The sequence below is a fragment of the Mastacembelus armatus genome, chromosome 4, assembly GCF_900324485.2.
Source record: "Mastacembelus armatus chromosome 4, fMasArm1.2, whole genome shotgun sequence".
In the NCBI taxonomy this organism is placed as follows: Eukaryota; Metazoa; Chordata; class Actinopteri; order Synbranchiformes; family Mastacembelidae; genus Mastacembelus; species Mastacembelus armatus.
This window is the reverse complement of record NC_046636.1, coordinates 7065273-7081976: the sequence shown is the minus strand read 5'-3', so window position 1 is coordinate 7081976 and position 16704 is coordinate 7065273. Positions and strand designations below refer to the sequence as shown.

Sequence of the window (16704 nt, the reverse complement as noted above, 5' to 3'; positions counted from 1 at the left end):
TACTTGAATAAATGTACTTTAGCCAACAACTGCCCCATAAAGCTATGGTAGCAGCCCACTGGTTTATTTTCTATACTGGAAGTTAGTCAAGAGTGAGGGATTACACTGGTCCACAGACACTGGTACATGTGTTCATGTAGTAACTGAGCCAATGTTCTGTCCCAGTCCAGGCCTGCTTGGGGCATCTTGGAGGTAAAGACAAAGCAACAGCTTCTTTTAACTAATAACCTTTTAATAGAAAAAGATAACCAAAAATGAACACATACAAAATGAAACTGCTTACAGCACATTTACAGCACTCAAGTACTTCTTTCAGTCATCTTCAACATAAAACAGCACAAGTTAGCTGGTATGCACTAACCAATAATTGTCTGAATTTAATAACCCAGGCCTAAGGCGATAATACTGAACCCCCTTTTTGTCTCAATGGAAGAAAAACAGTCATACTTGCTATCTCAACAATTCCTGTAATTTCATTTATGCAGTGCACATGATGCAGAGACAGTGGTGGATCTAGTCAGTATTGTGTTTGAACTATACAATACAGTGATATATTCATTAACTTTACCAAATAGATAGCAGCAGAGATTCACATTTCTGCCGAGGGGCTCTGAAATGATCAAGTATTATAGGATTAGTCGGGTTTCAGAGCCAACCAACAAAATGAAATCAATAACATCCGCCAAGAAGAGGCAAGGTGCAATGTGAAAACCACAAGTGCATTTACATATTAATGTTCTGCATTAATGCACTTAAGTGTAACTAAGAACAAGTAATGTGTTAGAAGTGAAAGCATTAGAACACAGATGAGGTACTCAGACTTGGGCCCTATACAACAAAAGCATCTCTATAGTGCAATTTAGGCTGAAGACAGCCTGCCAAGTATATCATATTAGTCATCATCAGTCAACAGACAATGCCCTGTCACTTTAAGTAATTTTTCTATAGAAAGGTTTAGCTATAAATCATTTGAGGCCTTAAAAACACAGCTGAAATAAACAGAAATACATTTAAATTAACAGATTTTCCAGCCGAAATACCAATAAGCAAATGAAAACACTATTAACTTGGAGACCTATTGCTTTGAATGGGCTGTCAGTAGGTAGGTAGTAAAATCTGAATTCTTCTCAGGCTTTTTCTGCAGAAAACTTTCCACCATGCTGAACCATCCCTTCCTCTGAAAGTCAGTGAGGGCAGGTGCAGGCCTCCTGAACACCTGTCAGAAGGTCCAACTGAAGAAAGTGGAGCAGAGTGATCAGTGGTCATCTTTTGACCTTTGCATCTTCCTTGATCTTCCAAATCATCAGCTCCATGCAGGCAGCTGCATCTTCGCTCGAGTCATGGCCCTCCACTGGAAAGACATGAACAAATGACTTCAATTAACACAGTACACATTAATGACATCTGCTGGTGATGCAGCCACATTGCAATCAAATAAAGCAATATGCTACATTAATATCAGAACATACAGCATACAACCTCATTTATAATACATGGCCTGCTCTGGACATGATGTGATGCACCAGGTGCAAACCAATTTTCAGGCTTAAATTTTAGCAGCATCTCTTTATTGGACATGTCTACACTGGATTTACTACACAGCCATTATTGACCCGGAACCACTTTTTGTTTTTCCATTTCTACTGTTACAAACAGGACTGCAACTAATGGTCACTACTGGAAAATCCTTTCTGCTGCCAATCAATGAAATGTCTTGTCTACAAAATGTTAGAATGCAGTGGAATATTGTGATTATATATGCTAAATATAGGAAATTATATAGAAAGCTAGAATCAGGTTGACATTTGTTCTTAAAATGTTCCTACAATTAGTTTTTTGACAATCAACTAGTAAAGCTTTATGATAATTACTAATAATTAATAATACTATATCATATATATTAATAATAATTAATTACTTAATATTGCAACACAAAATGGATACTAATAGATCATTAAACCAGCTCTTATTCTAAAGCTTATAAAACATAGCAGTATAATTGTTCCACATTCTGTGATTTTCTCACCATTGTCCTGGATGATGCGTTTGAGGTGGTCGGCCATTAAATTCTTCAAGGCACCTTTGTAGGGCAAGCCAAGGCGATGAGGGAACACAATGGCTGTGTCTACAACTGAACTGTGGATTAGCTGGAAATGAGGGACAGAAGGTTTTTCTTTTATTTTAGCCATTGAACCCACTGACTGTGCCTCTCAAAGATCGCCTGGAGATACCATCTTATTAAAATGAATATGAGTCAGACTTCAAAGTGTTTCTCCAATACTTAAAACTGTTTGTATTGTACCAGAGAAATGGCCTGGGAGAGTCCTCCTCAAACTTCATGTGTTTTAGTTTGCAGACATTCAAATCTGTCTACAGGTTACTGGATGATGATTATTAAAATCAAACATTCTCAACCACTTTGGCTCTTTTAATAAATAAAAAAGCCTACAAATTTCTATTACACATAATTTCAAAGTTTAGCAGTTTCACTGAAAAGTCTGATTTATTTTTCACATTATAGTTTTATGTACAACTGGCATCGTCACTTGAGTAAAAGGCAACAACCATTTTGTGATCTACAAAATAAAATCTTATTGTGAGTTTATTCCATACATTTACCAAACTCTATAATTATTAATATTTTATTGGGCTAAAACTATATAGGAATAGCACAATAAAACTCCATGTTGCAGCTACACACTGATATTTTACCATAAAACCTATGTCTAGTTTCTGTTTAACTACGAATTGTACTTCATACTTAAAGAAATCCTTTATGATTTCTTGAGCAAAGGCAAAGGGAAAACAAGGCGTAATTTAAACTATTTAGTGAGGAAAAGATTCTCTGAAACATTTGTCACTTGAAGCATACCTTCAGAGCAAGGAGGTCGCTCTCCAGACTGTGTCCTATGAGGATGGATTCAGCACTGAACATACTGAGCAGCACGGCCTGAACGTCTCTCAGAGTGATGGTGGTGTTCTCCAAGTCCTCCTTCGTCACACCTGAAAATCTGCCAGGTATGAGAAATATGCCATCTTTAAATGCTATTTATATTATTATACCATCCTGTTTCACAGACTATGCAGCGTCATCTAAAATAATTTGAGCCAGGGCATCAACCAACAGTAGTTACCAATTAAATTAATTAAGAGACATGACACACACATTGTCCAGTTGCAGGGGACAAACTCACCGTGTGTTGTAGTCGACTACTTTGCTTTCAGGTTTGACAAATGTGTCATAGATAACTTTGATTTCAGAGTCAATGACGGTCACCCTCGTCAGTTCCAAGCCCTGCTTTGTATAACACTATTTCCAAGGAAAGGGAAAAAACAATTAAGAAGAAGAAGAAGAAGTACTTTATTAATCCCCAAGGGGAAATTCAATTGTTAGAGCAGTTATTCAAAGTTATTAAATTTGAGATTATTTAAATTATATTAATAAATAGTAGTTAATAAGGTAATGTGAATAAATTTAAATGTGACTGCATACGAAATAGTATGAAAATAACAAACACGGTGTGACTCTTCCTGTCCCGCTGATACTAAAATGACCTGCAATAAAGCAAATCTAAAAATCAAACAAACATGAAAAAGTGCATGTTGTGCATTTACACTAGAGCTTTTCATTTGGTAAAAATGACTCACTCACCATCTCACAGTCCAATGCAAACACCCCTCCATTGCCATCTGGTGGTAGAGGTTTACTGAACGTTGAGACATAGCCTTCTAATGACTCTTTACGCCCATCCTGAACATGTTGCTGTAGGAATACGAAAAAGTTTCATGATCAAAACTTTCACACTGGGGTTTTTTATATGTGGAAAGAAGTTTTTTTTTTCTGGGAACTGGAAGGCAGATAAAGAAAACAGAGTAATGCCTTCTGGTCAAATAGCCAGTTGTCTTTAATTCAAGGTCAAGCACTTAAACCTGAAATAACAGATTTTTTGGCCAACTGAGGGCAGCGGAAACAAGTGGTGAACGCTGACAGGAAATTAGTCATTTGTTAGCAAAGTGGTGCTTATTTACACATCTGGCAGTTAGTCCTTGAAAGAAGCTCTCTATGTAGGTTTAAAAGGCTCATTCTTAGATAAAGAAAATACAACTGTTTGTATTGTCCAGTGTCCATTGTTATTGTATAGTATTGGTTAAAATGCTATGCTAAATGTTATACAGAGGACTTGAATGTTATTCTGATTTTGACACACGAACCAGAAACAACATTACAGAATGGGAAAGAAAACAAGGAAAAGAAATGATGGGGTTTTGTTTCAACATCTTTTTAAACAAAGTTTTATAAAACCTCAACAATCTCAAATATATGCTATTTAAAGACAAACATCCTTTTAGCAGCAGCATGCTATTATGTCATTTTATGCTTTTCCATGTTCTCATGGTACCTTGGCAGCTTGGCAACCTGTAGAGCCCACAGCTGCAGCACAGCAGCTGTAGTTAGTCTCCCAGCCTCCAGCGACTAACAGACAGACAAAACAAAAAGCAGAAAAGTAAAATGTATAGTAAATCAAACTTTGGGAAAGATGATCAAAGAAGGCTGGGGGAGGAAGACTTTGTCAGTGTGAACAACAAGCCAAAAAAGAACAAATGCACCATTATAATGCTGATGTTTATTGGCCATTAATGCTAAATAAATGTACACAAACTTACCTTTATGTCTGCGTACACGTCCCCAGTGATAACTACACTCCTCTTGCCGTATACAGTTGCCATTGACATTGATCTTATACTCTGCTCCACATCGACAGCATATTTTGGTGAATGCTGGAAAAATGTTAGAGGAGGTCAAAGGCAAATAATTGATCACATGCTATATTTCCATGTTACAACAATTCAGAATTAGTCTTCAGAAGCAGATAATTAGAGATGAGAGAGCTGTGAGGTCATGTCGATACTTACGGTCTATGATGGCCTTCTTCTCTGGAAGGTTGTAGATAATGGCTTTGCCAGGAGCCTTTGGGTTTGTTCTTGGGTAGCCGTGCTCCTGAAGCTCCTCCTCAGTCATCAGGTATCCCTTCAGCTTCTCGTACAGCGTGGCGCCTACACAGAGACAGAGCGACAAGTCAAACAAATGTCTTTATGCAATAATATAACCAACTGTACACTGAAAACATGAAGAGACAGAAATGCTGGATGATAACAGCTGTAGTAGTGGATTTTTACTGTTTTGGCTGCCAAACACAATGGTATGCATTAAATATTTGGGATGTCAGATTAGGCAGGTCTGTCTGACCATTACTGTAACTTTCTAAAACTGGCATTTGAACATTTATACCCACTTCAGGTTGTGACACACCCCAGCTGTGAAGGGGTGAGACAGAAAGCTGGCTGGATTTCTAGTCTTTTTTACACAGGTGTTACAAATATACACTACACACTTTGGTAATTTTGTAATGAACAAAACAAAAACAGACTAACAAAAATTCCTCCTCAAGGTTGTACAGGTCTGATCCACAGCAACCACAGTTATTTAAGGTTACTGCTGGATGTTTGAATGGGTGTGTTCTTATGCTGTTATTGACGGTAATTGCAACTTAGGGTTCACATACATTTTCTTGACGCAGCATGTAATTAAAAAAGATTCCTGCTAAACAGGCAAATCAGCTTTCAACTATATTCAAGTCTTGCAAACATCTTCTCTTTGCCATCAGGCCTTTGGGGCTGTGCGTTGCTGTAATCAAGGGGTAGTCACATGGCTATTTTCACAGTTTCACTTTTAGTCTAAACGCATGGTGACTACGGCCATCTGTGGTAGTTAGCTCAGAATCAGAACAATAGAAAAATCTAACTTGTCCCTCACCGCTGAGCTTCTCTTCCTGCTGTTTACCCATCCTGTTGACAGTGAAGCTGGTTGTAGCAGCAAGACGACCCCCTAGAACGTCCTCATGGGACTGGGACCTCCTCTTAGCAGCTAAGCGCGGCTCCTCTGTAAACAACACATATACAGTTACTACTGCAATTTAGCCTAACAAAACTATTACATTTCTTTCTTCTTACTGCACAGGAGATGAGGTGACATACTGGTGACAGGCGACGAACAGGAGCTACCCTTGCTGCGCAGCTTTTTCAACGTGTTGACAGCTACATTGAGGTAGATGTTCTTACTGCTACTGCGCTCATACACCAGCTTCTCCTCATCAAGGGCCTGAAACAAGAATTATACTTCAGTCTCTGTCAAAACCACAGCTTCTACTGGATGTCTGAGAGTCCCTAGGCATAAAAGAAGAACTGTATTTAAATTTTGTTCATCAAATGTTCATGATTCATGTTCATGTTCCTAATTTCAACAGGTAAGAAAAAATTGATCAGAACGTAGCATTGTATCGCTCTGTTAAGTCACACTGCAAGGTGGTTGTTATTCATACCATCTGGAAGGCAGTTTCCTCTGATGGACAAAATTTAACACATTCATCTATGAAAGTGGTGAGGTAGCGCTGACGGATGTTTGTAGGAACTTTTGCCCCAAATTCAGTTGGGATGACAGGGCGTTTCATTGAAGTACTCTGAAAAAGTCGAAACAGAGATATCAGTGCCAATAAATCACATTTCACAGATAAAGCAAACATTTGTCACTAGAGAGGTGGCCCAGCAACCGTGCAGGCTAATGGTCAGAGACACAAAACAACTTTGAGAAAAAAACTGTCCTAACTAACTGACAGATTGGGTTATAGAGAACTCTGGATACCTTCATGGTGGGTGTGTGTGCCACCCTCTTCTGAATGACAGTGGACACGGTCTTTGACAAAATACCAGCTGTGGTTTGAGCCTTGACAGTCTGATGAGTCTGGCTGCTGGATAAAACTCGACTGACTGCTGATTTAGCATCTGCAGGACCTACAGAGTCAAGCACACAATTATACATGTGACTTTAGCCTATAAAAATCAAAATTGTTCAGTTTTTACCCTCAATCCAGCCATCATCTGTACCCACTTACTACTATAAAGGTTTACGGGGATCTGCTGGAGCCTTTCACTTTTTAGATCTCAGTGAATTTAATCATGTTAACACAGCAGCAAGAAACAACAAAAAAGAAAGCAGCGAACATTTTTTCCTATTTGTTTTTTCAAAAACAGAAAGGTGAATTCGTCTACCATATTGAGTAGTTGTAACACTCATACTTGTTTTGGAGGCTGCTGGGTTGGGACGGTGGGCTATTCTCTTCTTCTCTCCAGAGTAGCTGGGGCTGGAGCTCTGTGAGGGAGCTTTGACTGTAGCTGAAAGCTGAGCAGCTTGCTGCTGTGCCATCTGCATACGCTGGTAGCAGACCTCCTGGGCTGTGGGTCTCTTGTACGGCCGTACCACACTCTTAGAAGGTGCATCAGTCTGAAAAAACAGGAACCACTTTTGTTACACACTGATCACTGTGTTCGAAATACAGAAAGTTGATGGGGAAGAATTAGGTGACAATGTAAAAATGAAGACAACTGTAAAAATGTTATGGATGGGAGCATGTTGTAACTATACATACGGTATAAGCTATCAGGTGGCATCCGACTCATAGTCCGGAAATGCAAATGATAATGTAATTGTATGTATTTAATCTTACATGCTGTAACTAGACAGTAGTTCAACAACTTATGCTGAACAGTGTTGGGTAAGTAATATATTACTGTAATGAAAGCCCACAATGTCAAAACAAGCAGACCCCTACCTTTGGCTCCCATATACACACTTACAAGGACAGGCTGTATACTTACTTTATAAACAAATGTAAATATTATTTATTCAACCTAAGGCTAAAAGTCTTTTCTTATCCCATTGGATTTATGTACATGTCAATAATTCACAATAAAGGTTTTTAATGTATTATTATAAATTATATGTTTAATTAAGGTTGTGTGGTAGTGGCTGTGTGGTTAAGTGATAGGCATATTTTGCTTCTAAGGAAGTATTACTGATACAGAGATAGGTTAGTATATTAGCACTGGGGTTCATGCTGTCGTAAATATGGACAAAATTTCTCTTTTTCATAATGAACAAACATGATTTGCTATCTTATATAATAGGCATGTTTGGTTTGTATAAAAGGATGTTCTGAATTGTTGTACCCTGTGATACAGTTCCTCTTGCTTAATGTCAGCATTGTGCAGTAGAGAGAGATAATAAAATTAAGTTTCCAAACTTACATTTCCTTTGGCAACGAAATGGGATACTCTCTTCTTTTGTCCAGGGAAGAGAGTGGTTAAAGTGCTCTCTGTGATTTTCTCTGTCTCTGAATCTCTAGAGGGCTGAGAGGGCGCAACATAGCATGTTTATTCAAACAGCATTAACTGGCACTTGAAAAGTTCAACTAATAAGAGAAGTAGCATGAGGTAAATGAAAAAGACAACTATGGTACAGCAGTAAGGTAAACCACAGCTAATACCTGTTTAGTTTGCCTTCCCTTGTCTTCCCTCTTCACATCATTGGACTCATTGAAGATCCTCAAACACTCCTCCATGGGATCTGAGTCAAAGTCCAGATCATCCTGGAAACTGAAGAAGTTTATTTCAACATCATCAACTTCATCCTTGCCTGCCCGGCTGCCCTCCACACCACGGTTGCGCTCATTTTGAGAACATGATGAAATCAGTTCTGATGCTTTCCTCTTGTTCAGTTGTCCCCTCTTTAAAGCATCAGCTGATTTCCTCACCAGCAAGTCCTCTGCTTCATCATCGTCATCGTCGTCCACCTCCATTGGTTCAGCCTCCTCTGGGCTCTCATCTCCAAACAGATCGGCATGGCTCAAATTCAGACTTTGCCGTTTGTCCTCAAGTCTTTTCCTTTTTGTTGACTTAAGGTTATGTTTCACTTTATCTGTGCGGTTTGCAGAATTCCCTTTACTGTTACTGCCCCCTCCACTAAAACTGCTTTTACTCATTTTCTTTATATCTTTTTCTCTTTTGCTGTCAAGTTTGCCATTTTTGTGTTGGTGGTCTCTATACTTGCTGTGCTCTTTTTCTCTGTCTGATGTATTAGGTTTCTTGCTTTCCTTTGTACCATTTTCTGTATCTTTATCTCGACTGCTCGAGTCTGTTTTGACTTTTTCTACAGCTTTAATCTTACCATCACCTCTCTTCTCTTCTCTGTGAACTTCATCAGATGTCTTGACCTTATCTGTGCTTTTTCTTTCATCTCTCTTCCCATGACTCTTGTTTTCCTTCTTTGCAGAATCCTGGTATGAGGTCTTTATTGAACCTTTGTCCTTACTGCTGCTGCTGCTACTCTTAATGCCATATATTTTTTGAAGTTCCTTGTTAAATTTACGTAATTTCTCAGATTTGCCACTTTTCTCATTACCGGTCTGATTAGGAAACTTCTTTTTCTCTAAGTTGCGCTTTTGTTTGATATGTTCCTGGACGTCCAAATCCTGTGCCAAGTCCTCTTTATTCCCCTGTGCCAGTGCATGTAACTTTCTCTCTTTGCCCAAATTCTCTCCCCCTAACCCAGTGGTACCTTTTCTCTGTTGGAGATTGCTAAGAGAGGTGGGTCGGTACTCTGTTCCAGAGCTGTCCCCATCAGAGTCAGAAAAAGTATATTTATTTGTGTCTACACTCTGTCGCCGTGGCTTTTTCACAGCCACACTATACTCCTCATCTGACAAATCAGATGCTGGTAGTTTGTGGGTCTTGCTCCCCACCATCTTCAAAGGATTTGTACCCTCATCCCTTTTGCTTTTCACTGCAATTCCTGCTGAGTAGTTAGACAGTGGGTCATACTCCATATCCGTAGGTGGTCTAGTATTGTCCACAGTGTATTTACACTTAGAGGAGGATGTGCTGTTTGAATAATTTGGACTGGGAGGAGGAGAGGGAAGCTGGTGAATCGGTGTCTGAGTAGCAGACTTTTTCAGTGAAGTAGGAACATATTCCATGGAGTTACTTTTGTTCCCATGGTCATCCAAATCCAATGTATACTTGCTGCAACCAGGGGTAGGATTATAATCTCCTGATGTCATCTGATAACTCCCAGGATCATAGGCCAAATGCGATGCTGCTGGTTTACTTTTAGCAGTATCAGATGAACACAAACTGGCATTGTCACTGGGATCATACAGCTCCTCCCCAATCTGAGAGAGTTTCCTCTTTTCCCACTCCACCTCACTGCGGACCTCCTCGATGGCCCGGTTGACCAGCTCCAGAGCACCACTGATATCTCCTGAGGTGGCCGAAGTTCCATTCTGCTGGTCCTCGGGCCTTACGACTTCTGGATTGAAGGGATCATAACCTTGTTCTGTAAAATTGCAGGACAACAAAATCTGTATAAATGTGACCAAAAAAACTCTAAAGTTTCTTTACTAGCTTTAATGGATCTTTGAACTTAGTATACCAAACTGACCAATACCAAATCCTACCTTATTAAGCTGAACAGGTATGATGTGACCAAGCGACTTCAAGCACTTCGCTCAGTCTTACTAAAATAGCTCAAATTTGTATATAATTATTCAACAATAACAATCTCAAATGGTCTGGGTAATAGTTTTCTAAGGTCTACCACTTATTAAAGTTGGTCGTGCCTTTGGGGGGGGGGGGGGTAATGAATATAATCAAGAGCTATTTTTAAAAAGATGGGTAAGTTAAGAGTAACATTCAATAAGGGTTGTACACTGAGCAAACCAAAACAAGTAGTTACTTGATTATCAAGTCAATTATTCTGTTTACCTTGTACAATATTGTGTGGGTTCATGTAAAACAAACTTTAAACACTTTGTCTTCCTTCTACAAGACTAAAATGTCATGCTAACACTTCTATGTGTTACATGAAACTTTAATATTTCAGTTAATCCTTTGTCATTTGGTTTCAGTACACTTTAGAGCTGCCATTGATGTTAGTGTATATTATGTATCATGGTTCTGTATAGACCATATGATCACGGTGTATAGTATTAGTACCCCATTTTATTTTAATAAAACTTTGGATGTGCATTAATGACTATTATTCGTTAACTGCTAACGACAACAGAGACTCAGTTCACCCAGTTTTTGGTTTCGTTTGCCCTTTTTCGACAGTTTCTACGCTGAGGTCCAGTTCACACGCGTCACTACAAACCTACTCTGTCAGCACAGACGTTATTTGTTCAGGACAACGCCGCGTTTCGTAAAGTCTTAAGCACCTTTCTGTGCTGAGTGGATGTCTCTCTGTTTTTTAACATCAGCCGGTGCTCCGTAGGACGGCCGTCTCTGCTGGCTGTGCCTGAAGTGACAGTACGGTCTGCTACACCCATTTCTGCTGCTTTTGCTTTCCTTGTGCTCCGTGTAAAACGGACAGTCAATCCCTCGGAAGAAGCCGGTGGATCTGAGCATTATCTCCAGACGCTGCTCTCATGCCCGCATGAACCCACTTGGCTGTTTCACTGCGTTGTTTTTCAGCGTAATGCTAAAGCCTGTGGGAGCGACGGAACAATAACAAGGGTTCTACGTCGCCATGTTGGATGGTGTGTGGAGGGGGAGGGGGAGGGTGAAATATCGCGTGGAGTTGTACGTGTCGCTCTCTCTGACGTCACTAAGTCGACGGTCAGCTAACTGTCCGTGAAGAAAGTTACCGTTTACTGGAAAATATGATGTGTGTATTTCAAGTAACGCTAATGTGTTATGTTGCTCTTCTTTCAAGGTTATTTTCCTCCCACTCAGAGCTTTAATGTTCCCCAGGCGCAGAGCGAGCCTTCATTAGGTTAATATAAACTCCTGGCTGTGTTGCTCATGTTTTAAGTTGAACAAATGTGTTTTATTTTGGTTGTTTTGTTTTTCACAAAGTGCAGGTCGCTTATAAAAACAATGACAAGGGTTTCAACATTTTATTTCACAGGAATCCAGAGTCGGCTTTTTTTGTCGTTTACTAAATGGCCTGGAAAACGAGGCAATGGCGGCTCAAAACTAATAGCATTCACTTTTCAGTTGCCTTCTTACCAAAGCAGAAACACTTACCACAGCATGAAATACACGGTTCCCAAAAATGCGGAAGCTACGCTTTTAAAAGTCAAAACAGGTAACGCAATTTGTCGCGTTTGCCTGAACACATGCTAAACTGGCTGTTTCATTTCCTGTCTAGGACTTAAGAACTCTAGATTTTTTTTTAAATAAACAACCTTATCCTGAAACAGCCAGACATCTAACATCAACACTGTATTTTAACCTACTACTACTACCACCTCAAGGCAAGGTTAGGTAAATGATAGACAGCATATAGAGGTAGAAAAGCAGCTCACAATACATACTGAAACATACAGAACCCATATTGACCCCCAGTGCACTGCAAATGCTTTTCCAAATGACAGTAACCTAGTTTCATTCTTTGAAAAAAAAAAAATATATATATATATATATATTTATCTTGCACAAACAGTTAAATAAAACATCACAAAAGCTTCCTAAACTCTAAGACACCCTGTCATACCGACCTACCTCCATCTCAACTTGTAAACTTGAGGCTAAGGTGTTCAGGCTTTTTGTGCACTCTACAGAGACACCTGCACCAATTAGAGCTAATCCCAGTCCTGATGATTCTCAGGTGTGTTTTGCAGGTAGTCACTGACAGTAATTGCAACTGTTTCAGCAGATAAACGGTTTTTTGTTGTTTTGTTTTTTTTTTTACAAGTGAACTGCTCCTTTGGTTTACAGTTTGTTTTTCTACACAGGATGACTGTCCACTTGAATACACTACTATACAGGTAATTTGTTTTTTGGTATAATGCAAAATATTCCTAATTTACCTTAAAAACAGGAAAATTTTACCTTTACTTTTTCTCAGCTGCTGTTATTAGTATTTGCAATCATTTTTTCCTAGTTTTATTTCCATTTACTATGATGAACATTTCCAAATACTATCCATTTTGTACACTAAATGTTTTATAGATTTTACTAATATAGTTTTGTATATGTTTACAGATACGTAATCCTATAACTATTATCTTTATAAAAATGTGCATCTGGTAACAGTCTCATAGGGACAAAAATAGCCTGAAGAGCATTCAGATCCTTAACTATACCTGCACATTAAAGAATAACGTAAATGAGTGATTTGAATTTAGCTGCTTCAGTTTCTGGGTCCTACTGCTATGCATTTTGACTCACTGTCAGGATTTACTGGGGCACTTGAGTAGACAACGATCGGTATCACCTGTGCTAATCCTACTACAAAAAGTCAAAGTGCTGTGAAAATGGTCTGTTGTGAGTATCTTAAAGTGAAGTTTATATTTTACAATCTTTATTTAACATAATGTCAGTGCATGGATGCTTGCCACTTGCCTCATTGACATGACAGTTGTAAGTAGTTTTAATTTTATCCAACAAAACTAAGAGATTTTTATTTCAGTATGTCAGAGAGGATGATTATTTTATAAATAATCAGCTTTATGTAGAAACAGAATTCTGCATAAAGACATTTGAATCTCAAAATATTAAGTCCCATGGGTCACACAAGTTTGATTTATTACCCCGATGTGTGTGTGTGTGTGTATATATATATATATATATATATATATATATATATATATATATATATATATATATAATTTACTGATCAAGGACATAGTGATTTCACACTGGCTGTGATTCCACATGCACCAGTGGTAACTCTCCACCAGAGGGAGATAAATGCCTGCAAATTTACTGAGTTGTCAAACTTGTTCTCTTTAAGGGGATGTACAGAAAACACACTGCTGTTGCATCATTTCATTTCTTGCTGCCTTATGGTGTTTGCAGTGCTGAAAAAGAAGTTATGCAATACAAAGGCTTTGTGTGTGTTTTTAGCTTTGAGTACTTTTTGTCTGTACAAATTCACATTTAAGGGGAATCATCTTGACTCAAAATCACTGAAAACATGTTACATGGATGGAGCTAAAACAATCAATCTATAGAAACTTTTGAAAATTATTTTAATTCATAATCACCATGACAAATATTGCTGGTTACTATGCAATACAAAACATTTACATACAGTGCAATATTTCAAATTTGTTATTATAAACTAGGCAAGTCAAGTTTATTTATATAGCACAATTCATACACAGAATTCAAAGTGCTTTACAGAAATAAAAGGTAAGTTAAAAATACATAAGCAAGAATCAAAAATAGTGAAATTAATATTAAAGGAAACTGAGTGCAGATAAATCACTTTGGATAAAACACTGTCAGTTGTCATATGTTATATGCCACACTAAAAAGAAAGGTTTTTAACTTGCACCTAAACATTGCCAGAGATGAGGCTTGTCTAACATCATCAGGAAGACTATTCCAGGTTTTAGCGGAATATAACTGAAATGCTGCTTCTCCCTGTTTTGTTCTGACTCTGGGCACGAGCAGAAGGCCTGTCCCTGATGTTCTCAGAGTTCAAGATGGTTCATATGGCATCAACATGTCAGAGATGTAATTTGGTACGGAGATGTAATGTTTTATTGTACCGTTATTTGTAACTACACAGTATTGGCCTGGACTCTAAGACATTTTTCACTATTTTTGGCCTTTTAAAGACTAAATATTGATGGGAGCAAATCAAGTAAATGATCTGAAATTTAACTAATGATGAAAATAATTATTTGCAGATTACTACTGGTGAAACATCTTCTGTTTGTATAGTTCACCTACTTCACACACTATTTCAGTTGACGCAGCTGATTTTAAACTGGATGACAAATCCCAACCTGTAGCTGGGTTGAAATGATATACTGGCATTTTGTTAATTCAGCAGAAGTCATTTTGAATCTCCAGGGAGATTAAGAAATGGTACATGGAGCTGCAGCTCTTGCAGCAGGTTGCATCAGTCTCCGTTTGGGCCTGTCTTGGTGTGTAGAGCGCCCCCTCGGTCACTCTCATGACTAATGCAAAGTGAAACCACTGGCACAATTGTCTGTGTTAGAGGAGATAATTGAGATCATATTTACCTAAGCCAAGGACATATTAGTCAGTTTAGACATCAGGAACTGTTACTGGTAATAGGGATTTACAGCACCCAATCAGATGAAATGTCCTCAGCCTTGGCCAAGAGATATGTCTGCTAGTTAATATGAAACTTGTGATACAGGAGAACACGTATCAGAAAGCAGGTTCCACTTGAACCCTTGTAGAGTTCAAGCGAAGCAAGAAAGAAACTAGACAGTCAAGTTCAAAGCATTTTATTGCATTTTTTTTTTAGAAAAACAATACAAAAATCTGTAGCAACTGTCAAATGTTGCTCTGACTGAATTGCAATCATTCACATGGTACAGTAAAGTGCTTATTTTAAATCAGAAATATTTTTATGCTTAAAAGGATGTATTCATGATAAATTTCTTCCCATGAACACTGGGTTTGGGGTGATTGAGGTGTTAGGAAAAAAAAAAAAATGTTTGAGGACTGTAACAACAGACAATAATCCGATACCATGTCCATGAAATGAACCATTTTGATCAATGTTTCTGGATTGCAAATACTTTTGCCACTGGGCTACATTCAAATTGAGAGGGGTTGATGGTCTGTCCATTTGAATGAATGACTAAATTTTAATACTTTACTTCATAATGACATACAATATAAAATTGCAAGTCTTAAGGGTATTAGTGTCCCCTTTCCCCAAATAAAAGGCAGTCCCAAAACTACTGCCATCTGACAAAAAGTAGAAACTACAATGACCAAGAAAACTCTTGGTATACTGTTCAGGATATTCCAGAGTATGGTCAAAGTCTGCATTGTGCGTCTGAGTATCCAACCCTATCAGGAAAAAGTAGGGACTAACTTGTCTGGTGCTCAAATGTGAGAAAAGGCAGAATACTGAACTGTATAGGTAAACCACAAGATTGCCTTGATCCTAAGCTTAATGCTTCGAGATTACAGATAGCAAAGTAGTTTCCGAAATGGAGAAGAAACAGCTGCATACGCAAATTCAAGTAAGTCTTATTGTAAGACATAAAACCCCATAACGATGCATCTGTAGAAAGGTATTTTTAGAACTATTACAGTGTCCTATTAACAGCATAATGGGTCATTTGACACTATTTCCAGAGTACTGTCGCTGCAGTGCTGGCAAGAGGACATGGACAATCAGAAGTTCCCCATTTCCGACTGCTAGGCGATGGATCACATGTTCAATGTCATGACCTGAACCCTCTTTGGTGAAATGACTGCAGTGTTGTGAGACCACCTCATCACCAGATCATTACCTGTCAGTTTCAGAATGAGCTTTAAAAAAAAAAAAGAAAAAAAACAACCACTTACACAAAATAAAACTTAAAACCTCACCTTCGCTGGGCCCGAACGCTCCAGGTCAACAAAAACACTCCATCTTCTCACCTTATACACCACGTAACTTTTAAAAACACAAAACATAAAAAAGGAAAACATCCGGTGTTTCACCTGAACTGAACAGCACCTGCATGAAAATTACGATATAGAAAATAAAAGCTTATTAACAGCCATACAAAAAAAAAAAAAAGAAAAAAGATCAGTGTGGCACATTGACATGGAGTTCTCAAACATAAAAAAGGTAAACTTAATACAGCTACATGTCTGTGGAAGACTTTTTTTTTTGTTTCTTTTTGTGGAATGTTTTTTTTTTTTTCCTTTTTTTTTGAGAAGGTTTCCTTTTTTTTTTCTTTTTTAAAGGTTTCCTTTTTTGTTTTTGAAAAATCCTGCCCCTTATTTTGAAATGACAATTTTCTGTGTCATTATTTTCAAAGGGGTATGTCTCATCCTGGTGAACCCTTAGGAAAAAAAAAAAAATAGATGGTCCAAAAAAAA

At 38.2% G+C, this 16704-nt stretch overlaps 1 protein-coding gene across 2 annotated transcripts; it reads right to left on the bottom strand.

Moving 5' to 3' along the window:
- Positions 1-211: 211 nt before the first annotated feature.
- On the bottom strand, positions 212-11428 carry rexo1 (REX1, RNA exonuclease 1 homolog). 2 transcript variants are annotated; one of them, XM_026323603.1, is made up of 16 exons: positions 11109-11428; positions 8382-10228; positions 8143-8244; positions 7135-7339; positions 6701-6849; positions 6381-6518; positions 6037-6160; positions 5816-5941; positions 4915-5055; positions 4666-4779; positions 4401-4474; positions 3653-3763; positions 3195-3310; positions 2873-3011; positions 2027-2147; positions 212-1351 (listed from the first exon to the last, which is right to left on the bottom strand). In XM_026323603.1, exons 1-16 carry the CDS (start codon positions 11296-11298, stop codon positions 1263-1265), a joined length of 3786 nt encoding a protein of 1261 aa, XP_026179388.1. In that variant the 5' UTR covers positions 11299-11428; the 3' UTR covers positions 212-1262. The 2 variants fall into 2 exon arrangements, with proteins under 2 accessions (XP_026179388.1, XP_026179390.1); XM_026323605.1 differs by lacking the exon at positions 212-1351 and having other exon boundaries at positions 2873-3003.
- Between the last annotated feature and the right edge of the window lie 5276 nt (positions 11429-16704).